The sequence below is a fragment of the Sminthopsis crassicaudata genome, chromosome 1 (assembly GCF_048593235.1).
Source record: "Sminthopsis crassicaudata isolate SCR6 chromosome 1, ASM4859323v1, whole genome shotgun sequence".
NCBI classification, from domain to species: Eukaryota; Metazoa; Chordata; class Mammalia; order Dasyuromorphia; family Dasyuridae; genus Sminthopsis; species Sminthopsis crassicaudata.
The window spans coordinates 468,961,548-468,986,448 of NC_133617.1; the positions used below are offsets into that span (position 1 = coordinate 468,961,548).

The 24,901-nt window shown below is 38.0% G+C and overlaps 3 protein-coding genes across 8 annotated transcripts in view; 2 read left to right on the forward strand and 1 right to left on the reverse strand.

Annotated features, from left to right (window-relative positions):
- The window catches only part of VPS35L (VPS35 endosomal protein sorting factor like), a 112,286-nt gene extending 104,882 nt beyond the window's left edge, over window positions 1-7,404 (forward strand). For 2 of the 4 annotated variants that reach the window (XM_074280928.1, XM_074280930.1), the window contains 2 exons: window positions 74-220; window positions 579-1,429. In XM_074280928.1, coding sequence (XP_074137029.1) covers window positions 74-220; window positions 579-677 — 246 coding nt within the window. In that variant the 3' untranslated portion in view covers window positions 678-1,429. Of the gene's footprint in view, window positions 1-73; window positions 221-578; window positions 1,430-7,117 lie in introns of those variants that run through there. The other 2 variants (XM_074280929.1, XM_074280931.1) reach the window with 2 other exon arrangements.
- Window positions 6,839-23,093, reverse strand: KNOP1 (lysine rich nucleolar protein 1). Of its 2 annotated transcripts, XM_074280932.1 has the most exons (5): window positions 22,958-23,093; window positions 17,009-17,955; window positions 11,832-11,900; window positions 10,353-10,430; window positions 6,839-7,367 (listed from the first exon to the last, which is right to left on the reverse strand). In XM_074280932.1, exons 2-5 carry the CDS (start codon window positions 17,951-17,953, stop codon window positions 7,050-7,052), a joined length of 1,410 nt encoding a protein of 469 aa, XP_074137033.1. In that variant the 5' UTR covers window positions 17,954-17,955; window positions 22,958-23,093; the 3' UTR covers window positions 6,839-7,049. The 2 variants fall into 2 exon arrangements, with proteins under 2 accessions (XP_074137033.1, XP_074137034.1); XM_074280933.1 differs by lacking the exon at window positions 11,832-11,900.
- Window positions 23,056-24,901, forward strand: part of IQCK (IQ motif containing K) — a 134,954-nt gene continuing 133,108 nt past the window's right edge. For both annotated transcript variants that reach the window (XM_074280936.1, XM_074280937.1), the window contains exon 1: window positions 23,056-23,385. In XM_074280936.1, the coding sequence (XP_074137037.1) occupies window positions 23,106-23,385 (280 nt within the window). In that variant the 5' untranslated portion in view covers window positions 23,056-23,105. The remainder of the gene's footprint in view (window positions 23,386-24,901) is intronic.

Sequence of the window (24,901 nt, forward strand, 5' to 3'; positions counted from 1 at the left end):
CCAAGACAAGTGATTGGATGGTGAGACAGATAATTGAGGGTTTTGTTTTTGTTTTTTTGTTTTTCTATTTTAGACCCTGAAGCGCCAAAGTGTTCTTGCACTTTCCTTCTTTAACAGCATCTTAGCTCATGGTGATCTTCGAAACAACAAACTCAATCAGTTGTCGGTCAACTTGTGGAATCTAGCCCAGAGGCATGGCTGTGCAGACACCAGGATAATGGTGAGGAAACAAAGGCCTTTTTCTTAAGTTCTACTATAGACACTAATAAGGCTCTACTTATAGACCAGGGGATATCCTGGACAGTGCTCCATGGAGAACATTCGTCTTGAGTGCACATATAACACATCTTACTCACATATAGAGTTTTATTTAAAGACTTTCTTTCCTCTTTCTTCCTCCAGTTTTTTTTTTTTTTTTTTTTTTGTTGTTGTTGTTGTTGTTTTTTTGCTTTTGTTTAGAAGTAGGTTCCTAGGCAAGAATATGTAAATTTACTCAGCTGATTTTGGCTAGGATCTTAGGGGAGCTGGATCTGAGAATTATGAACTAGAAAGAAATATTTATTTATTTTTCTTTTTAGGTGAAAACTCTGGAATATATCAAGAAAAGAAGCAAACAACCAGAAATGAGTCATTTGTCTGAACTGGCCCTCAGGCTCCCACTGCAAACCAGGACCTAATCAATATACCCTTTTTCCTGAGCCAAGAATTCTTAGTACTAAGTCAGGAAATATATACTCTTTCCTAAGTAGACTCTTATTGGAATTTAGTCTTCTTTCATTTTAAAAATCCCTTAACCTACAATAGATTGGCTTTTATTTTGGTATCGGTTTAAATATTCTGACAGTGAAAAGAGGAATGTTGAAATCAGATTTTATTATATCAATTCACATCTGCCAATAAGAGGCATCTTAATTTCTTTTTGCAAATAATCTTTTAGATTTCAGCAAGCAGCTTTCTAATAAGTCTATAGACCCTCTAAGAAAAATTAGTGCATGTAAACACAAAGAAACTCTTAACCCATTTTCTTTTTTTAAAAGATAATCATCCTAAAAATCCTGTTTGAAAAGACAGTATGGGTTAGTCCCCAAAGATGGAATTAGGAAGAACTGGGTTCAAATTATGATTCAGATACTTATTACTCAAGTGACAGTACCCAAATTACTTTAATCTCTTGGGACCAGTTTCTTAATCAGTAAAGAGGTGATAGCTAATACTTGTAGAACATACCTCACAGGATTTGTGAGGCTAAAATGAGAAAATTTATATAAAAGGTTTTGCAAACTTTGTTTAAATTGTCTATTATTTTAAAAAGTTACTCCAATCTACTTATATTCATTCTCAATTTTTTGTTCTATGAAAAATTTCTTTTCAACAGCTTTCTAGGATTAAAAAAAAAAGGCAAATAAGTTAATAAATGGATTTAAAAGTACTATTAACTTTAATTTTCCACCTTAAAATTTGTGGAGAACCTTGTAGGTAAGATGGAAGGGGAGTTCTCTTTTCTCAGTTGCACCGGACATGGTAATCTACTAACATAGTTAATTGTGCAGGAAAACAGTCCAATCAGCAATTAGTTTAGGGGAGTTTGAAGTTGAACACATTTGACAACATACATCTGACAGACAGCTAAGGAGAAGCAGCTGTAGGAGCAGGACCTCTAAAAATGTAGAGGCTCACTATGGATTCGAGAGAGAGGTACCCCTGGCAGTAAGAAATTGAGCTACAGGAAGATGATCCTGGAAGCCACATTGAGTAATTCATAGTTTTGTAAGGACTTGGTCCTGGTTTATACCCAATCTTCCATGGTTCTATTCACAGATAACTATGTCCCAGAGTTTGTTATTTTGTAGCTATGCCATTTTAGTAAATGTTTTATTGAAGAACTACTTATCTACTGGTGGATGAATTGGGGCTTATGAGCTACAGTTCTCTATCCAGAGAGTACCCTTAGCTCATAGGTAGAAATTTTCTGTGGGAGTATAGTTCAGAGCCAGTATCATGCTTATATGAACTTTTTGGGGGAGTAAGTTTATTTAATTGGATATGGAAAAACTGAAAATCAGGAGACTTGAGCCAATTTGTTACCTCTGTACTTGGACCTAAATTTCTTCATTTGTGAACCTAGACTTTATGTTCCTACAATGTGTTCCAAAAATCAGTGCTATTCAAGCTTAAAATGGCACTGACTCTCAGACTACTTTTGTATAATCTAGAACAACAATTGATGAATTTAAAAAAAATTTTTTATCTGTTTCTTAATTCAGTTACCTTAGAGAACAATTTTCTTTGTGACAATGTGAGAAAAACTAAATGAAGTTATTTTTCATACCTGTGTGCCTTTGTTTCCAAAACCCTTTATTAGCTAAATAAGTCTTTATTTCAAACCACAATTACAGTTGGTGTTAAGTGTTAGGTAATCCAGAGACTGTTTCTTACAGGAGAGGAACATGAAAATAATCAATAAATGGAGTATAACTGAGTATTCTATTTTTAACCAAAGGAGTTTAGGGATAAAGACTAGAGCTTTGTCTTATTTGTATAAGGCATTCCCAGATGAGGAAGTTCTCTATCAATGACTATACAGTCTCAAGAAATTTGTTTATATCACAGTCAGTTTAAATGACCTGCTTAGAATCAGAGCCATGATATAAGGCCCAAGTTCTTAAACTATGGTTTACAATCTCATGTGGTGTCTTGTAAGTGAATGTGGGGGTCATGAAATTATGATTTATTATCAGTAAATATTTGATTTACATACCTATTTTATATATATCTATAGACTTGAGTTATATAAAAATTTCTCAGGTGAAATGGAATCGTGAATGGAAGAAGTTTAAGAAGCCCTGGTCTAAATATCCCTGGCTCTGTTGCTGACTCACTTTTGGCTTTTATTTTTGTTTTTTTCTCTGCATTGACAAATAGGTTTATTTAGGGGAAGATGTTATAGACAAAAGAGGTACAATAGACACCAAGAAAGATAAATATGAAATAAGGTTGGGAGAATGTAGAAATCTCCCATAAGGTTGGGGCATGCCCTTAGCTGGCAGGCTAAATCCTGAAAGAGGAGCGGGGTCTGAGAGGAAACTCCATGTAGCATGGGGGAGGTTAGGAGACGCCATGTGGCATGGAGAAAAGACCCCACGAGGCAGAGTGCTGGGGCAGACAGCCAAAGGAGGGCAGTGTCAAAAGCATGGTCCATTTAACCTTAGAGACTTGACATAACTTGGATTTCTGACTGGATTACCTCCACAGATAATGGGACCATTGAACTAAACTGATCTGTTATTTGCCCCAGGGAATAATTTTTATCAATGTTTCAGTTTTTCTCTGCCCACAGTATCCACTATTCAGGACCTCATCCTTTCCCCATTCTACTAATTTGTTTAAGAAATCTTTTGAGAAGTGAGTTGGGAATTCCAAAGTAGAAGCGGGTCTAGCAAGTGCTGGCTCACTTTTGGCCCATGTGCTATATAACCTTGCCTCTCTTCAGAAGATGAAATGGGATCTGAAGGCTGAGAGTTCTTTGTTGATACATACAACTAATTTTTGAAAAGAAAAAAAGTTCATTATAAAAATGGGGACATTTTATATTTTATGTATTTGTGGGGGAAGGAACTGAACAGCATGGAAGTATTAGGTGCCAATAGATATCTGCTTCTGACATCTAGCTTTTCTACCATGAAAAGCAGCTAAGAAAAATGACAATTGTCTCTTGTGGCATACTAGAAAAGTGCCAGACCTGGAATCGGAGGGACGAGTTCAATTTAAAGAAAACTCACAAAACAGCCAACTCTTCATTCCCACTAGCTGCAGTCATCCTTGGACTGGACTCCACCGTGTCCAGTCTTTGCAAACTTCCCCTCATGCTTCAGCTTTCTTTGCAAGTGTTCTCTCCCCCCATTCGATTGTAAACTCTTTGAGGGACTGCCTTTTTTTGTATTTGTGTCCTTAGGAGTTCATATACAGTGCCTAACACATAACTATCTCTTTATAAATATTTATTGCTATAGTTAAATCTTGCTATTTACTTTGGGAAGGTGAGTCATCATGCACAATAAGTACAATAAAATATCTGTCCCCTGAGAAAGTGCAAATTAGTAAAACTTGCTTTTTAGCCTTCCAAAGTAGATATGTACAAAATACATTTATCTATTTTCACATCTGTGTAAATAAGGATTGTTGTACATGACTTAATATTTACAAAGAAACTTACATACAGCAGAGGGTAGGGAAATCTGTAGTCTGCTCTGCTGATAATCAGATCTTTGGGCATCAGTGATCTTGTTCCTTAGTTACAATTGCCATTTTGCTTCACTCAGAAGTAAATTTGAAAAATAATAGGTCTACTTTTTCAGCTTACTTTTCTGAGGATGTAGAACTTGGAGAAAGTAAAAGCTAAATGCTTTTCAGAAGAGGCAACTAATATCCTCTCACTTGAGAAATGAATTAAGGCAATTATTAATGTTAAAAACATCTAGCCACTTCAGAAAGATTTTTGCCCATGTAATTATTTGTAATGCATATGAATTTTCTTTGGTAAATCTAGAACAATTAAAGAAAGCAACAAGGATTTTTAGCTATTTTGGAGGAGGGGATGGAAAAAAAGGGGCAGCTCTATGTGGCTGAAACTATGATAAATGAGAAGACAAGAGCTATTTAATTTTTCCCACCAGTACAACAAACCTGATTAATAAGGAGCTGGAATTCAAGAGAGGTAGTTAAGGTAGATAGTAAGGAAGCACAAAGCGAACCTTAATGGGGTTGTCATCAAGCCTAGAGGCTACTGAAAAAGCACAGCTGATGGAAGTGCTGAGACTTGACCAGTCATTTCTGAACAACCTTAATGAACCAGGAACATGAGATTCAAATAGGTAAATGCTTTTTGGATTTATAAATGACATGGATTTTGGGGGGGGGAAGGGAAATAACTAACAAACATGTTAAATGATAGGACTGAAAAAAATTTGACAAGCTGAATCATTGGGTCTAATCTTGAAGTTCTTCTTATACTTTAAATAAAGTATAAAATGGGGCAAGATGTGCTAAAAGACTTAAGGATTTTACCGGACTGCAAACTCAATGAATGAAAAGTATATGGCAGCCCCAAAAGCTAATGTGATCTTGGGCTGTCTTGAAAAGTATAATTTCTATTGGATGGATGCTCAACAATTGGAGAATGAATACATTGTGGTATATGAATATTATGGAATATTATTGTTCTGTAAGAAATGACCATCAGGATGAATACAGAGAGACCTGGAGAGACATACGTGAACTGAAGATGAGAGAAATGAGCAGAATAAGGAGATCATTGTACACTTCAACAATACTATATGATGATCAATTCTGATAGACATGGCTCTCCAACAATGAGAGGATCCAAATCAGTTCCAATTGATCAGTAATGAACAGAACCAGCTACATCCACAGAAAGAACACTGGGAAATGAGTGTGGACTACAATATAATATTTCCACTCTTTCTATTATTGTTTGCATTTTTGTTTTTCTCAGGTTATTTTTACCTTCTTTCTAAAAGTGATTTTTCTTGTGCAGCAAGATAATTGTATAAACATGTGTGTGTGTATATATATATATATATATATATATATATATATATGTATATATATATATATATATATATATGTATATACTGTATTTAACATTTAACAGTATGGGATTATCTGCCATGTAGAGGAGGGGCTGGAGGGAAGGAGGGGCAAAGTTGAAAAATGTATAAACATGTGTGTGTGTGTGTGTGTGTGTGTGTGTGTATATATATATATATATATATATATACATATATATATATATATATATGTATATACTGTATTTAACATTTAACAGTATGGGATTATCTGCCATGTAGAGGAGGGGCTGGAGGGAAGGAGGGGCAAAGTTGAAAAATAAGTTTTTGCAAGGGTCAATGTTGAAAAATTACCCATGCATATGTTTTTTATATAAAAAGCTATTTAAAAAAATGTAAAATAATAGTTTCTAGAAGAAAATAAACATTCATCATTAAGCACCTAGATGCTGGCACTGTGCCATATACATTAGGAATATCTCTATTTTACAGATGAAGAAATTGAGGCAGACAAATTGATGTGCCCAAGATCACACAATTGGCAAGGCTATGAATTAACAAGCCCAGTGCTCTAATCTGTACCACTCAGTTGCCTCTGGAGTATTGTGTTCGCTTCTGGGAGTCAAATTTTAAGGACATTGATAGGGTCTTAACGTCTGTTAAATTAAGACTAAAGGAACTAGGAAGAAAACAACAGGAAACTGTTGTCTAGTACTTAAAAATCAGGCAGTTAAAAACACTAAGTTCAAACTTTGAAAAATATAAGAATTCTGATCAACAATGACCAACCATGATTCCAGAGGACCAATGATGAACCATTCTGATAATTGAGGGACTCAGAATAAAATGAATATTTTTGCACATAGCCAATATTTACTTTACTTAACTATGATTATTACAAGGGCTTTGTTTTTTTCATGTTTTGAGGAGGGCCAAAGGAAGAGAGACAAATTTAGATTTCTGTTTATTGAAAAATAAACTTTAAAAAAAAAATCATTAAAAAAATGCTATAACACTAATTACAAAGTCTGGCTATGCCTCTCCTGAAATTTCATGATTGCTCATATTCCCTGACCCACCTTCTAGTGCCCAGGTAAAACAAAAAGTATTTCAATTATTTATTAACATTAAGTTATACTTGTAAAAGAATCTAGGCCACAAATTTAACTTGACAAGGTGGGAGGGGAGAACAACTTTTAAAAGATATTAGCAATTGCGGTGGGGTCTAGTTTAGTCCAAAATAATTTCGAACATTAAACATAAAGGTGTTTTTAATAATGGAAATACAATACTGGCTTTTACAATGCGAGTTATTCTCCAGTCCCTCAAGGGGTTTTGAAATCCCAACCAACTGAACCTCTGCTGGCTCAATACTGAAAAAAGTAGCTCAACTTTTTTAGTTCACATAATATAAAATGTAAAAACAACTTTGGTGATTTGGGGGGGGGGGGGAAGATGATCCTGTTAATCATTAAACTTTACAGATCTGGATGCATTTCTGTCTATATAAAATAATTTGTTTTTGTTTGCAGAAGCTGAATAGCCAAGTCCAACTCCACGCTGATGCTTCCAGTTCATTGCTCTGTCAAACTCGACTTGTAGATTTTGTTCTAAGGTGGCGGCAGCCTGCTTGTTCAGAGCCATGTTTGGTTTTCCCAGGGTTCCTGAGGAATTACTGAGTAATGGGGAAGAATTCTTAAAACCTCCCATAAGTCTGAGAAATTTCATCTTTTGGTCTGAATTTTCAAAAGTAGCTGTATCCCACTGGCCAAACTGTGTAGGCTGTTGAAAGAAAAATAAAACGAAACAAAAAACTAAAGGATATTTTCCTTGGTTCAGAACTATAGTCTTCTTCCCCTGATTCATATCTCCAGATCCTCATGATGCTATCCTTTGTACAAGAGGTCTTTTGAGTTTGTTCAGGAATGGGGATGATTTTGCTATGAATCATTTACCATTTTGCCTAGTCCTTAAAACTAAAGACATATAATTGACATAATTCACCAAATGAGAAGTAGTCTCTAAGTGGGTTTTTGTCTGTCAGATTAACCTGTTTGAGCATTGGAGCTTAGCTTGGTTTAATACCAAAAGAAATGAATGGATCTACATAATAAAGTTTTGTGAACAACCATCTCTCTGATCTGGAAAGAGCTTCCCTGTTACAGCAAAATATTTCACCTTTTGGGGCACCAAACCTAACTGACAAAAGCAAGCAAAACTACTTCAAGCTTTTCCTTTCACTCAAATCCCATGCCCTTGAAGTCTCAGCACTTGTGGGCAACAACCTGGTCCTTCTGAAGGTAGACAGCCTTGTTCCCTTCTCAGAGGTTCTTAAAAGGCTTTCTCTCATTTAGGTTAGCCTGTCCCAGAAAAAGGTTGTATATCTCTCAAGAAGAGCAAAGATGCTTTAAGGCCCTGAGTAACAAGTCACCACTCTTTGGAGAACTTAGAAGAGTTGCCTTCCTATTCCTTTCCCCCTCCCCCCTACCAATTTTCCCCCCCCTGTTAATATAATCCTTTTCTGAGAATGGCACCTTTGGTTTTAGCCTTCTGGATTTAGTGATGATCTTGACACTGAATGCAGAGGACTTGTGTTAATTTAGGAACCATTGACTTTAAGTATAATGAATCTCTGTAGAGATCTCTAGAGATTTATCCTAAAGATAACCAGGCTCTTGGGGCAGCTAGGTGGCACTAGCCCTAAAGTCAGGAGGACCTGAGTTCAAATCTGCCCTCAGACACTTAAAAACTTCTTAGCTGGGTGACCCTGGGCAAGTCACTTAACTCCACTGCCTCAGCAAAAAAAAAAAAAAAAAAACAACTCCCAGTGAATAGAATTCAGGATGGATGGAGGATTCTTAATTTCAATTTAATATTGGCCACCTCATTTTCTCTTTGAGCACAAAGTTCACTTAAGGGCAATATAAAAAACCCAGGGCTATGGATTATTTCCATTCTTTCAGTCCTATTTCCACAAACAATTTGAATATACATTAAGTCAATGAGAAAAATGGAACTGGGTTTAGAAAAATGCAACCTATAAGTCCACAAGTGCATTCCTAACAGCAGTGGAGATTGGGCTTGGACTATTAAGAGCCGGAGGAAAAACTTGGTCTGGTCTCCTCTCACCTTCATTATATAGTGCTTTAAAATCTATAAACCACTGAACTTTCAACAACCCCTAAAATATTTTGAAGATGGTATCACTATCTGTTCCTTTCCCCCACACTTCCTTGAATAGAGAGAAGAGCACAGCTGGTTTAACAACATTCAGGCATCTTCCTCCTGACCTAATGCTCTTTCCACCAGATCACCTTGCCTCCACAACCAGAAGACAAACAGTAATCCCTTCTTCAAGTTTGATGAGTGGGGATACCAACATAGACCCAACTATTTCATATCATATGTGGAATAGGCAGTTCTGCAATTTGAGCCAGCATACTTCAGATTTCTTATACTGCATGAGAATTTCCCCTCTATTCATTTATCTATCAGCTTGGGGAGAAATATATTTGCAGGTTGGTCAAACAGCTGCCTCAATTTAACGTATGACACACTTTCCTGCCGCTGAGGATTCAGGCAGCACAGATGCAAGAATAATTACCCCTTTCCAAACCCTGCAATTTCTGAAGTGAACTGCTGGCAATTATTTTGCATTTGGCTTTTAAGACAGAATTTTCAGCCTGCTCTTTACAGAGCAGCCAAATTAGTCTTGTGCCCAATTTTTTTCCTCAGGCCCAATAACTCTTGAGGAATCATTATCAGAAAATTCTCTGAATGACTTTAGAGACATTTATGTCTGAGTGACCTGCTTGGAAGAACCCAGTCACAAGCAACTACATGCCTGATGGTTCCAAGTGATTTCTGACACTACTTATGGCTAGTCATGCTAGTAGCTTTCTGTCTGGCTACTAATAAACCCAATCCCCAGGGGTACTAATCCCAATTCTTGCAAAAAGTCAACAGAGAATGCAGTTGATGTGGCCCTGTTAAGTCTGGAGGGCCAGAGGATGAATAGGAAGCAAAGACAGGAGAGAGGTGGGAGACTGCAAGTTCAAAGCTGAACCATCAAGGTGAGGCATTGGGAAAAGAGCTAAATTCAGTTTCCTCTATTCCAAGAATATGGGTATCATAGGTGGGGCCTATAACCACCATAGTAATAACAGGATGCAGAAGTCACCAGGTTCCTTTGGGTGTTTCCTTTCTGTTTCTGCCATTTGCAGGAAATGACTCTCCCTAGGAGCAGTTCCCACCCAGTCAAAACTAGTCAGATGCTAGTGTGAGAAAGTTCTTTTCAATGTTCCCTTGGGTCCTTCCAAAGAAACTTCCCATTAAAACTGTGCTTAAGAAAGATACCCACCCAAAAACTCCTGTCTTTTAGCTTTTTTTTGTCCTTTGTGATGCTCAGCAGGAAGTGATTTCTTAATGATTTATATTCCAAAATGTCCTTTAGTCAAAAATAAGAGACCAAGGTCTTTATTGCTAATTTATTTTAGCCATTTCTCCAAGGTAGGTGCAAGGAAAATGCTATTTTCCTGAATTAATGATGAAAATTAAAGCTTAGAATAATCCCTACTGCTAAAGGATCAGGCTAGTCATCTTGTACTATCTTTGGGGACTGGACTAATTTGTTCTACTGCATGACCTCAAATTTGCAATCCAAAAACAGACTGATATACAAAAGGGGAGCATGACTAGCATGCTGAAGAGAGAGTGGCTGTTCTCTGACATGATCCTGTAAAAACTCAGGTCCAATTTCATACATACCGCTTCCACTTTGGTTTCAGGAGCTTCAGTTTTCCCAGATTCTCTATCAATCTCTTCTTGCAAGGCCTTTCTTCTGACCTGAGTGAAAAAAGAAAGCAAAGAAATAGTGGATAAAGATGTTCTCAGTGATGTCTCAATCTCAGATTAAGGAAAAGCCATGGCTTAGGGAGAAAGAGAGATAGGGCAAAACTTTTCTTAGCTTTGTTACAATAAAATGAAGTGCATTTACCAGTTAATGGATATATAAAGAAAAAGAGTGGATTTTAAAAAATATATATTGAGACTTTGTGATTCCCAACACTAGAAGAAATAGTTCACAGCAACCCTCATTTTATCAGACTCACAAGGGAATCAGCTAATCCAGCATAAGCAATTTCCCAGGTAAGTGAAACCTCCCCATCCTGACAAATCTTTATTTGTAGTCATTTTGGATTTATTATGCAAAACACACATGCTTGCTTTCTCAAATAGAATGTTCCTTTTCTTTAATGACTCAGTGTCATCATTACATCACCACTGTGCTATAATGCAGTAGTTTTGATGTTCTTTTCTATATATATGTATATTGTCCTGCTGCTTGTATTCCTGCCTTTGTTGCTTTTCTTTGATAAATGTGATGCTTTTATTCACATTCTGAGAAATCAGCCATTCTTACAGAGTAAAGTGTGATTTTTTTTTTCAGGGGCCCAAACCTATTATACTACTCAGAAGATTGGATTCAATTCATACATCTATACATGTATAAAAGAAAAGGAGCCTTCCTCATTTCTTGAGGCCTAGGACTACACTTGTTTTTTTCTGAAAATTTAGTACTTAACACAATGCCTGGCATATAGTTAATTATTAATAAAATGCTTGTGGGATGGAATGAGAAGCAGGGAGAGAATTTGAAACTCAAAATTCAAAAAGAAAAAAAAATTACCAAAAAATAAATAATAAAATGAGAACCTCCAAACGAATGAATGAATGAAGTGCTTGTTTAACTGACTGATGGTTGATGATACTAAACCTTCAGATGATCGGATATTATTATATACATCAAAAAGACTAAAGCAAGAATTTCAAAACTCAGATAAACCTGTTTTGCAACTGTGACTCTAGGCAACTTGTCTCTAAGTCTCTACTTCCGTAGATCCTTGGGTTGTTTTCCCATAAAGAAATGGGCACTGGAATAAGATAACAAGGATCATGATCAAGTGTAGTAAGAGAGAAATAACTGGAACAGATTGTCAATCACTTCCTTCTCAAGAGTGGGGCAAGTTTTCCCAAATTGACATTTTTGAAAAATACCTTTACAGAGGAACCTCATCTATAACAAGTCAATGTGTTTTCCAAATTCTACTCAATTTCCATCCTGTCATCTGGTAAGGCAATTGTGGACTTTTGTTAGAAAAACTGTGACTCATGCACAGTGACTGCAACTGGCACTAACTTGTAAATACAAATTGACAATACAAATTGGCAAATGCTTTACTGTACCGTATCTATGGTGACTTCATCCAAGTTTCCCTTTTTTTCAGATACCACTTCCAAGTCTGATTCATATGCCTGAATAGTAAAAGGAAAAACTCATGTGACAGGTGCAAGTGTGTGTACATGGGCAAAAGTCTTCAATAGCCTACCATTAAGAGTTAGAAAACTGCTATGGGGACAAATTCCACCTGACCTGCTTGGGAAACAAGCATAACCACCGGCAATAAACATTTTCTCCAAGAATCCAGACAGGGCCCAATAATGTAAAAACCATATCTGAGGAAACATATGATGGCGAAGGGAGAACTTTCAATGAAGCTCAGTATCCTAGTCCCAACATCATAGCTTATCAGATAGCCCAACGCGCAATAAAATGACCCTACAGTTAGGAACTAGGAAAGAGACTGATTAGAAGCAAAGGGCAGGTGACAATAAAGTGTCAGGAATGCTAGACAGCAATTCTTCTCAAATACAGCAAAGGTAGTATGATATATTAGAAAGAATGATGGCTTAAGGCAATCCTCTAGTTTGAATCCCACTTCTGATATTTACTAGCTGTGACCATGATCAAGACATCCAAATTCTGGGATCCTGTTTGTCTATAAAGCTAGTTAATACACACAAAAGTGTGCTCGTTAAATGAGATTACATGTGCAAAAAGTCTTGCATACATCAAAGCATTCTACAATTAATAGCTGAGCAGCAGTGTGGATAGTAAATAGACCTGGTTTCAGAGAATGGAAGGTCTGACTTCCAAAATGGCTTTAGGCTCATACTGGCAGTGCATCCCAGAACAGGTCACTTAATCTCTTGGGGTTCTGAACAGCTGAGATTGTAAATTAAAGAACAGCTGCAGACTGAAGGTGGCAGAGGAGTTTTCTCATTAGAAGCTTATGAAATCACAAATCCAGCCCCTATATATTAAGACTAGACTAGCTTTTGAGGTCTCTTACAACTTTGAAAAGATATGAAGATTTTAAATGATATAGGAAGCAAAAATAGAACTTACTTAAACTACAATAAATCAAATTGGAAACTACAATAAATCAAATTGGAAATAGTAACTAAGAATAGAAGACTTCAGCCAGGTTGACTGGAAGGTTTATTTTGAGCTATTAAAAAAATAAAAAACCTACAAAAAAAGGTGAAAATTTGGTTGCTTTATCCCCCTACATAAAGAACCTTTAAATATATCATTTATACAACCACTCCTATAAGAAGCAAGGGGAAAAACTATTTATGTGAAGTCCTCTTGTTCTAAGACTTCACTTCAACAAGACTTTTTGGAACTGTATCTTGTTTCTTCCTAGTCAGACTAGGCCTCTTTCTCTTCCCATTCCCATTAAGAAAGGTAAAGATCAAAGAGTTATAAACACTTAGTCCATCAGTAGCTGGGACCCTTTTTGTTTACTTTTTCCTTTCTTGTGGCCCCCCTCTTTCCCTCTCCTCCCTGATTTTTCTTGTACAGCATTACAAATATGAAAATATGTGTAAAAGGACTGCACATATTTAACCTATATAAGATTGCTTGCTGTCTTGGGGAGGAAGCAAGGAAAGGAGAGTTAGAACACCACTTTTTGCAAAAATAAATGAAAAATAAAATACTATTTAAAAATACATTTTCAGACATTAACATGTTAATGTTAATATATCTTGTTAATATTTTGCTTTTGTATATGTATATATATGAATAAAAATATTTTGCTAAACTATACTTATTTCTTACAAGGCTTTTATTTTGGGGAAGGAAAAGTGTGGGTAAGGCATAGTGAAAGTGAAATAAAAGGAAAAAAGGAGAAAAATTTTAAAATACCAAAAAAAAAAGTAAGTTCAGAAAAGGAAAGAGACAAGCAGGGACATTTTATTATTACCATGATAAAGTTAATGTGTTTAAAAAACAAACACCAAACTATATAATAGATTAACAGTGTCATATGTAATGCTATTTTTCTGGCCTCTGGATCTAAAGAAATGGTTCGTATTAGTTTATTTCCTAGTTTGTAATTTAAACATTATTTAAATAAACAAGACAACACATACCTTGATTGCCCTCTATATTCAGTTTCAGTCACACCTCCAGCTGTGGGAGAAGTGCTTGATTGCACAAAACCACTTGGAATTACAAATTTCCAATCCCACAGAGGAAATACAGCCCAGAGTAAATCCATTTTTCTTTCACTGCTCTAGTGGGATAAGAACCTATATCTTAGAGCCACATGCTCTTTCCTTTCCCAGTTTGATATTTTCCCCAACCCCAACTGAAATCGATGATGGGGAATATGCAGCTGGCTGCCTTCTCAATCACAGCAAATTGTAGCCCTAACAGTTGTTATGATTTGAGAAACATCAAACATGGCCAAAGGTCTGAAGTCCAGGAGTGGGCAGGAGTTCCCATGCATTCCTCTCTTGTACTCAGAACACAGAGTAGAGGCCAAACAGCCTTATCCTCCAGGCCTATGTATATGGTCACATCCATCCTTCATCTCTCATTATCTCACCTCCACAAGCAGCTACATAAATCCAAATAATGAGTACTAATCTGCTGCAGTTCTGCAACATGGGTAATTTAATTAGAAAATTTATCAGGATAAAATTTTCTTGTCTTTCATCCAAGGTCAAAAAGAAAAACCGCACATAATTAAGGCCACACAAATTACCAATGCTAAATACCAATTCCATTTAAAAGACTGAGTCAATTTTCCTGTGTCTGGGTAAATAATGGCAGATATCTCCTGGAGAGAAGGATGGCTGGCTCCTTGAACTATATGTACAAAACATTATTTATACAGTTCCTCTTTAACCAAAGGGCTTTTCCCCATTCACCTGTCCTCACAACACATTCATTCTGGGGAAAGCAGAAAAGTACTAATTCATCAGGTCCCCCATTTTTTTCTGAAGAGTCAAGCTAGGGTAAAATTAAAAGGTTAGGCTCAAGACCACATGACCCCATTGTTCCAATAGTTTCAAAAAACCTCTGGCTGTCTTGGATACTTCTGAGAATGCAGAGGGGGGCACTGGAGATCTCTAGTACCAAACCCTTTTATCTGCTGCTTCAGAAGGGCACACACAGGGGTCTGGCCACATCCCTCCTCCACTCCAAATATTCAGTGGCCACAAATGCCCACCAATGAAGAACAAGCTCTCTTGATTGAGGACTTCCTCAACTGGACACCACTATCTATCTAGTCTTACATCATGTCACTCCCTTCCATTGGTACCATGTTTCAGCCAAATGGGAGTCTCCACTCCAACCCCCTGAAAATCTCGTGTTTCCTCCCCAGCAGGGTTTTGCTGGCACTGTTCCCTCAGCCTGGGTAGTGCTCTGCAGCCTCTGGCAGCATCTCCTTTAAAATCCAATGAAAATGCCTCTTCTTCCATGATACTGACCCTCCTCTCTTGACCAAAGTCATGGATAGAGAGTTAGAAGAGATCTCAGAGATCACCTAGCATGATCCTTTCATTTTATATTCAAGGAAAGAGAGTCTTAGAGGAATATGACTTATAAAGGGATACAAACTTGGGTCCTCTAATTCCAAAGCCTTCTTTCTTTCCAGGGTATTGCACTGCCTCCCAGTATGACTGACCTCCCAAAGCACTGATGGTAAATCTCTAGTGCACTTGTATTCTAGTTATGTTTGCTGACATCTTGTCCCCCCCTACTAGGCTGCAAGCTCCATGAGGGCACAGACTACCTTACTAAACTTTGTAACCCCCTAATATTTAGCATGATGTCCTGCATCAAAGTGACATTTACATGAAATGCTAGAGGAAAAAAATTCAGGTTAATTGGCAAGGTTGAATCTACTTTTCCTCCTGAATTATTATTATTATTTTTTTATTACTAAAAACAAAAACAAACAAAAACACGTTCTGTCTCAGATATTTTCCCTACAAGCTCTTGTTTCTTCAAATATAAGATAACCATGATAATATGTTCCTAAAATGCTCTCCAAAGCATTTATCTAAGAATATTGATAATATTGCATTTCCCACTCCTCCCCTTCTGTCACTAAGAAAAAGAGATTAAAACTTTTTACCGAGAGTCAATTAAAGACTTTAAATTTCCAAGTATAGAAATGTGCATGTATGAATTTTTTTTAAAGGCCCAAAAGCAATTCCTAAGAACATCTTCCCAGCAATTAAGACTAAGAGCATTTGGTCCTTTATCCCAATAGTATTAAACTCAAAACAGAAATCAGGCCCACTGAACTATACAAAGGATTATACTTTACGTTTGCCCATCTCTGCTCTTTACTATTCACTCCCTCAAAAAATTCTACCTGTCAGAAAGGTGAGTGTTTTATTAAAATAAAAGCGCCCTGGGTCTCATCTTGACCCTGATATTTGATGGATGTTGGAAAGTTTGCTGACATTAGCTATTTCACTTCTTCTCCTACATGAAATAGGCATATCTTGCTCTTGCTTAATTACAGAAGAGTTCTATATGTGGGCCTTTCAAAACATCTGATGCTTCTGTGTATCAGTTAATTTTTTCTTTTCTTTTTTTGAAAACAAAAAATGTTTTACAAAAACTCAAAAATTGTAAGGCTCATTGCAATCTCATGGTGATTCCTGACCAAAGAGGCCAGCAGATGCTGAGCACACAGGCACAGTGAGCTCCTGCTATGTTGCTTTTGGGGGCCAGATAGCAGTTCTTATACAACTAGCCCAGGGGCCAAGACTGACGAGGGAAAAAATGCCAGTGTAGTTTCCAAAACAAGGTGGATAAAGATCAAGCCTCATTCTGGAAACTAAGATGAAGGGGAAAATGACAGTGCACAAAGGCCTGTGCACCTAAACTATGAACACCAGAACAGCTTCTTCCTTACTTTATGCCTGCTCTGAAACAGGTAGTATTAAGACAAATAAAGAAGTACAAAGATGAAAAGGGCCCCAGAGGTCAAGTGAACCAATTGTATTTTCTATCATGAGGCCTAAAGAGTTGAAATAACTTGACCAAGTGACCCTTAACACAGAGAGCAGGGGAAAAAAAAAAAAAGAGTCCAAGGATATGGTCAGGCTGAGAATGCCAAGAGGAGCAAAAAGGGTAAATTCCCAGAAAAAGAGTGTCAGGAGGTATCCCTTAATAGAAGCTCCAGAACTCTATAAAGATAAAGGCATGGAGGGAACATGGTCAAGAGCTTATCATACCCATATTGTGGAAGCTTCTGGGAAAGACTTACCAGGGCTGGGCCTTGAGGCTCCTGCATCGATTTTCTACCTGCTGCCATCTTCTTCTTCTTCTTTGGAGCAGAATCCTCGGCAGAGAGTGGCTCAATCTGCATTTTAGATTTTTTTCCTTTCTTTTTGATGTCTGCTAGGGGGACACTTCCTGCTGACTTGGCTTTGGCCTGCTTCTTTTTGTGGCCTTTCTTTCTGCAGCTGCTGAAGGCACTAGGATCCTCTACATGGCCCTCATCAGCAGGCATTAGATCAGTTCTAATGTCCTCCTCATCTTCCTTCTCGTCCCTATAAGTCTTCTTCTTTTTCTTTTTCTTCTTCTTGGTGCCAGGGTCCCTATGATTGCTGGGATCCTGCTTCTCCTCTCCCCATCCCTGTTCCATGGACTCATACTCAAGTTCTTTCTCCTCTTCTTGCTCTTCTTTCCTGGGGTCAGGAAGGGCTTTGCTAGGCTCCCGCTCTCCAAACCTCTCCTCATCTGACCTTTTATCCTTTTTCCGCTTTTTAGGTTTTCTGACAGAGCCCCCCACTTCTACTTCTGCATCTACATCTGTCTCTGATTTTGAGGGATAAGAAAGAGAGGATTTTGCCTTCCTTTTTTTCCCTTGATATAGGGGTTCAGGTGGATTTGGAAGCAGCTCCTTCCTGCTATGATGTTTCTTCAGAGAGTTAGTTTTGCCCATTGTCTCTGCCTCCATGCTGTCCTCATGGGGGGCTCTGTCTGGGCGCTCTGCTTCTTGGGTTTTCTTCTTTTTTTTCTTCTTTTTTTTCAATGGGGGTGTTTCTGGAACCATGTCTGAAGAAGCCATGGTTTTCTGGGATGGCTTTGTTTGGATAAAGGATTCCACATCCAAGGTATCCTCCTCTACTGCCCTAGCCTTTTTCTTTTTCTTCTTCTTCTCTCTTGGTTCTCTGCCAAAATCCAATTTGTCTGCCTTGGCAATCATTGCTGAAAAAGGAAATCATTTAAGTTACTTCACAACATGGTCTTCCATAGCATTCTTATGTATTATAGTAAATGATAGTGGTTCTGATGGTTACAAGATTGTTGAGGAAAAGGAAGGAAGATTACTTTCTGTGTATATACCCGTGACAAACAGAATATTTAAGAGTGGGAACATGAAATGGTATATAAAGAGCTAGCAGGCGAGGTAGGAAAACTAAGAATTCTGCCTCTGACACATTCTGGGAGAATGACTCAAAGGAGATTACTTCATCATTCAGTGCCTATGGACAACTCTTAAGATTCTAGGTAGAGGACTACTTGCTGATTTTCACTGAGAGAAGGGATTTTCTATCAGGGAGCTCTTCATACTTTTTGCATGCCCTGAAACAGGTAATATTAGGACAAATAAAGGGGTACAAAGCTGAAAAGGACCTCAGAGGTCAGTTGAGCCAATTAAATTTTCTATGCTGAGGCCCAAATATAAAATCACAGGTCATGAAACACACACACACACACACACACACACACAAATAAATTGTATGTTGTATCTGAATAATACTATGGTACAAAGGCCAAATTTCCAAGTCTTATCAATGCTGTTCTCTCTACAAGACAGAAAGCTATCCACCTACAGTGATGTGTAGACCAGGGATGCCAAACTGAAATCGAATAAAATTTTGAAAACTGCAAATTAAGATGACTTATGTTGCACTGACATTTTTTTATTTTGTTAAACATTTCCCAATTATATTTTCATCTGATTCATTTGCAATTTAGTGCCCAAATCTTAAGAGTCTGACAGAATTGATGCAGTCTAATCTACAACAAAGTCTGACTTTACTATTTTTATTGCATGCCTTTATAATATATTATATGATATGTTCTCTATCATACCTTTTAAACTTCTGATTTATATTTGACTTGGCTCTCTTCCATGAATGATACACTCCATATTTTGTTAGGATTTTTACAAGGTGCTAAGTCACTAGAATAAATAGAGACAATTGATTTGATCCTACAAGGAGATGCTATGGGCCAGAACTTGAAACAAAGTACTAAGTGGAATTGAGGAGACAATGGTTAAGTCTAGTTTAGCATTGATTTAATCCTACAACAAATAATGGTTTCCTAGTGATGAAATGATTGGTGTATACTGAGTGTGGAGCATATAAGCAAGAAATTCTCAGGGCTAAGCACACAGAAGCCCACACTCTTGGAGGCAGAGTCAAGATTTCATTCCCACGACTACCTTTGTGCTGGCTGGAGGCTTTGGATTCAGAGGGAGCTAGAGAGGAGAAGCTGGAAGAGACAAAGATCCAGAAGGCCTCTGAAAACTAGCCGAGCCCCAAGTGAAGGAGATAAAATTTTGGAAAGAGACAGAAAGGATCTGGACTTTAATTCCTGGCTGCATTTTGGGATTATTGAACTGAACTGAAAGGAAGGCTGCTTCCAGAAGTCCCCCAAGAAACCTCTTCCCAGAGAAGGATTACAATTGAGAGAAACAGAACATTACAATTTGGCGCCCAACATGGGGCAGAGATAACAAAACATCACAATATTTAGACTCTGGCAGTTTCTTTGGCTGTCTCCCATGCATGGAAGACTCTCACTCCCTCATCTCTGCCTCCTGGCTTCCCTCAAGTAACAGCTAAAATCCCCTTTTTTACAGAAAGCCTTTTAATTCTAATGTTTTCCTTCTATTAATTATTTCCTATTTTTCTTGTATGTGAGCTTATTTGTCCACAGTTGTTTGCTGTTTCTCCCATTATATTGTGAGTTTCTTAGGTCAGGACCATCTTTTGCCTCTATTTGTAAAGCTAACACTTAGCACAGTGCCTAACTATTAAGTAGGCACTTAATAAATGCTTACTATTATCGAATCAGTTAAAGAAACAGCATGGTGTACTGAGAGTCAGACAATCCAGATCCAGATCTGCCATGAACTAGCTGGACAAATCATTTTATTTTTGTGAGACTCAGTTTCTCCTTTTGTAAAATGAATGACTCAATCTTTCAACATCAAGGCATGGATGAAGTCTAAATTGGTTTTCACCCTGTGGAAAAAAATGAATAGTGTAAAAGTATTCATTTTTAATCTCCCAAGTTATTAGGAAGAATAAAATATTGCTTGAAAGAAGTGTTTTAAAGGAGTTCAAAAAAGAAAAGTGAAGACAGAGAGGGTAATTCTAATTTAAATCAGAGATTGGAGGAAGAATAAAGAAAAATGGGTCTTTTAAAGTTAAAACAACAATAACAACAAAAACCTTTCCTGCCTGAAATATTTATAAAACTTGTAAAATCTTATTAATAGAATTCTAAATTGAAATGAGTAGCACTGGAGAGTAGCAGACTATTCAAATGGATTTTGCCAAGCTTGGTTCCACAGAGAAATGGCAAATACAATACAAGAATAGGAGACAGGAAAGCCAATAATTTAGGTCAGATGTCTAAGAGAGCCAATTATAACATCCCAGACATCTCTTAAGCAAATGCAAAAAAGGTACAGATAAATAGAATGAAGAAGTAGGATGATACACACGACTAAATATGATGTTAAGGAAAAAAAAGGGAGGGGAGAATCAATGAAATAGTGATGTATATTGAGAAGATACATGTGGAAAAAAAGCCAAGAACAATGGAATACAAAACTATTATACATATGTTTTGAAAATATATATATTTTTAAATGAAGATATATTTCTTTCTCCTGCATTTTAATTCTATTGCCTTTCTGGTAGAAGATTAATGGTATGGTTTATTCATATTTGGTTCTCTGGAATTATACTTATTTTATTGATCAGAGATCTTTTCAAGTTGTTTCTATTTATAATATAGTGGTCCTTATAGAAATTATCTTCGTTTTATTCAATTCACTCAATATCAGTTTATATAGCCTTTTGTTTTCTCTAAAACTGTCTTGTTTTGAATGTTAAGATTTTTATCAAAGAAATTTGCTGTAAAAATTTTGTCCAGTTACCTATTTACCTTCTCATTTTAATTTAGTATAAGTTTATGTAATATTTTTGTGCAAATTAATTTGCGTAATCAGAATGGTTATTTTTATCTTCTGTGATTTTTTTCTAATGTTTGGTCATAAATGTTTCTTTCTACAAATCTGAATGATAAATCCTTCCTGGCTTTTCCAATTTGTTTATGACATCACCTTTTATGTTTAACTCATGTATCCATTTGAAATTTTATCCTGACATATGGTATAAGGTATTATCTTTCAAGAAATCACAAATGAAAATGAACCAGTTCTATTAGAATCTGAGGGCAAAGATAGAATGTACCAATCATCTCCTAAAAGGAATGCCCAAAGGCAAAACAACAAGAAGTGTCATAACTAAAATCCAGAGTTCTCACATCAAAGTAAAAAAAAAAATTGTTGTAAGCATCCAGAAAGAAGCAATTCCAATTTCAAGAAATTAGAGTCAGAATCATATAAGACTTGGAAAGTTCTATTAAAACCCAGAGTTCTTAGAATACAATATTCCAAAAGGTAGATATAGACTTACAACAAAGAATAATTTACCCTAAAAATGTACCTTCAAATAGAATATGGGACTTTTAAAAGCATTCCTGATGAAAAAAACCAGAGCACAGTAGGATTTTGAAATACAATCAGGCAGAATTTATAAAGCACTTTGCAAAATGCTTTACAAATGTTATGTTATACTCACAACTACCTTGGGAAGTTTTATAGAGGAGGGAATTGAGGTAGAGAATGTTTAAGTGAAAAGTCCAGGGTTCTAGGGCCAATCTTGAACTCAGGTCTTATTCATTCCACGCCCAGTGCACTACACAATGTGCCATCTATCTGTCTCTTAAAAACAAAACAAAACTCCCAGAAAAATCTGTAAGACGAATTTACCTGGGCAACTGGAAGGTGCACAAGAGGAGGTACTGTCTTCGTTTTAATAGGGAGAGAAGAAATAAGTGTCCCTTCAGAACCTTAATGTCCTAATCGACAATGAAGGATTTAAATGATCCAGGGTGGGGGTGGGGTGGGGGGGGGTGGAGTGTTTTCTTATGTGAAATGAACAGACTCTCAAGGACAGAATATTTGGACCTCCTGGCAACTGACTGGATGTGGCCAATAAGAGACAGGAAAGAGTAAAGGATGATTCTAATATTGCAACTTAGCCTATAGCTGTTCTTCTCTAAGCCCTCTGGTCCCTAGCCTGGGATGTGCTTCCTCCTTGCTTCAAACTCCCAGCTCCCTTCAAAGATCAAATCAAACGCTATTCTTCCAAAAGCCCTTTCTTGATATTCTCAACTGTTAGCTCGCCTCTCCTGTGGTTTTTTGGAATAACAGCTGTGAACATGAGTAATGCTTCTGAACTAAGGACAAACGACATTTCCAACATGAGCTCCTTCCAGATCCCTCACAGAATTAATGCTGCCATATATGTATGTACACATACACAATTTTATTATATACAATTATATATAAATTTCATTGCATATACTCTTATATTTGTACCGAACTGTAGCATTCCCCTCCCCCTACACAACCTCTCAAAGGGCAGGAACGATTTTTTTTTGGCCCCGGGACCTAGGACCCAGCATGTGTTTAACAAATACTTGGGGACTAACCATCGTTTTAGGCCTTGCTGGGGTTCTGGTTTTACAGATCAGAGAACATGAAATTGCGGGCCAGAGCGTTTAAGTGACTTTTCTGTTTTCCCGGGCCCCACGTACCCGCCCCAAAGAGGGTCGAGATTCATTTGTCCCGGAATCCCCCGTCTCTGGCACGCACCAAGTGCTTAACAAATATTTCCAGAACTAATGAACTTAGCAGTTGGGCTACCGCCTGTGACCTGGGGGCAGTCCCGGTGGAGTGCCGGAGTTGGAAGATACACAACGCGAACTGAGAAATGAAGAGCAAGTGAGAAAATCCAGAAAAGGTGCAAGACAGGGATAACCCAAATGCTCTCTACTACTCCCCCACCCCTCCTCACGATATCCTATACTTCTCCCCCTTCCTTTCTCTCAAGCTCACCTCACAACACGGTTCTCAAGATTCCACGTGGGTACCGAGTCCTACGTGCCCCGGAAGTAAAAGCCTCCCCCTTTGAAATAGCGCCCTAGACGCGGGTTCATCCGGGTCATGGTACTCGGAGCTGGGTCGTTGCTTGGTAACCGCGTCCATGGTCGGGAAGACTGGCCGCAAAGCCCCGGCTTCTCAGCCGGTGGCGGAGATCGTGCAGTCGCAGGACGGGGAAGCTGCGGAATCCGGGACAAACCCGGCGGAGACAGCGTCTCCTCCGTCTGCCTTGTCTACGACCTCTCCATTGTCTCCGTTGTCTTCAGCAGCCGGGCAGTCCGCCGCCACAGCCTCCACCTCGACCGCGGGAACGGGAGTTAAAGAGATCCCGGCAACCTCTACACCTGAGCAAGAGAAGAGTCTCTGGCAGCAGATCTGCGAGGGTAGGAGCTGGGGGCGGAGTCATCAGCGAGGAGGTGGAACCAAGGGCGGGGCCAGAGGGTGAAGGCGGGGCCAGTTCTGCGGGAGCAGGGCAGTGGGCGGGGCCAGGGCTGGGGACGCTGCTGCGTGTGTACAGATGTTGGTCTGTTTTCAGACTTAGAGATCCTCTGAGGGCAAAGAACGCTGGCTGTAGTAAGAAAGGCCCTACGGGTTGGATTTCAGTTTTGCCCCGAGTCAGTTTCCTCATCTGTAAAACAAAAGGCTTGGACTAAATAGCCTCTTAAAGGTCCTTTCCTGAGCAAACAAGCGTTTATTAAGGGGTTTACTTTGTGCCCAGGTACTCAGTATTGCTGTCCCTCATACTAAGTGGTGGGGTTTCCAAGAAAGGCAAAAAACCTGGCCCTGCCCTGGAGGAGCCGGCACTCCTGGGGGAGGGAGCCTGCAAATAACTGTGTACTTGTGAGACTCCTACCATGCAAAAGCGTGGTAATCTCTGAAGGGAGCACTAACTGTGGTGGCGGAGACTTGCCATCCGTGAATCAGAAAAACACGAATGGGTGAATGCATGTATGCTCGTATGGTTTGTTTTTTATCAAATGCTTTCCTTCCTTCCTTCCTTCCTTCCTTCCTTCCTTCCTTCCTTCCTTCCTTCCTTCCTTCCTTCCTTCCTTCCTTCCTTCCTTCCTTCCTTCCTTCCTTCCTTCCTTCCTTCCTTCCTTCCTTCCTTCCTTCCTTCCTTCCTTCCTTCCTTCCTTCCTTCCTTCCTTCCTTCCTTCCTTCTCTCTATTCTTTCTTTCTTCCTTCCTTCTCTCTATTCTTTCTTTCTTTCCTTTCTTCTTTCTTTCTTTCTTTCTTTCTTTCTTTCTTTCTTTCTTTCTTTCTTTCTTTCTTTCTTTCTTTCTTTCTTTCTTTCTTTCTTTCTTTCTTTCTTTCTTTCTTTCTTTCTTTCTTTCTTTTTAAATGTAATTTAATTTAATTTTAAATAGCTTTTATTTACCAGATATATGCATGGGTAATTTTGCTGTATGTTTTAAAGAATCAAAAAGCTTACTGTGTGCAAAGCACTGTTAGGTGCTGATAATACCTACCAGTACCTCCCCATCCCCTCCTTAGGTGAAGGAAGGATTAGGCTTTATTAAACACTTACTATGTATAGAGCCTGTGGATGGAAAGACAAAAACAATCACCTTTGCCCTTTGCCCTTCAGTCTTGGGGGAAATTGGAAGGGAGAGGGGAATAGAAAATACTTAAGCCCCTATGGGCTAGAAGGGAATTTAGAGGCCATTTTATCTAATCTTTTAATGTTATGAGAGATTTACCATGTAACTTTAATCACTGAATGGGGGTGATGGAGAAAATTTGTGGCTCTAAGCCAAGATGGATCAGCTCTTCTCCTTGTCTCTCCTTCCCCAAAGTACCAAAGGGCAGGTTCGGTAGCGAATGAATTCGCTGTCAATGCTGTACTTAAAACAAAGTCTTTATTGATAGTAAAAGGATAGACAAGCATTGGGCCTCCAG

What these genes read in the sequence shown, in the direction of transcription:
- KNOP1 (XM_074280932.1), bottom strand. Translation starts at nt 17,953, where the DNA reads ATGATTGCCAAGGCAGACAAATTGGATTTTGGCAGAGAACCAAGAGAG. An exon ending in AGCCTCAAGGCCCAGCCCTG is followed by an intron (nt 11,901 to 17,008) that starts GTAAGTCTTTCC and finishes TTTACTATTCAG; the next exon opens with GCATATGAATCAGACTTGGA. An exon ending in ATGAAGTCACCATAGATACG is followed by an intron (nt 10,431 to 11,831) that starts GTACAGTAAAGC and finishes TTTTTCACTCAG; the next exon opens with GTCAGAAGAAAGGCCTTGCA.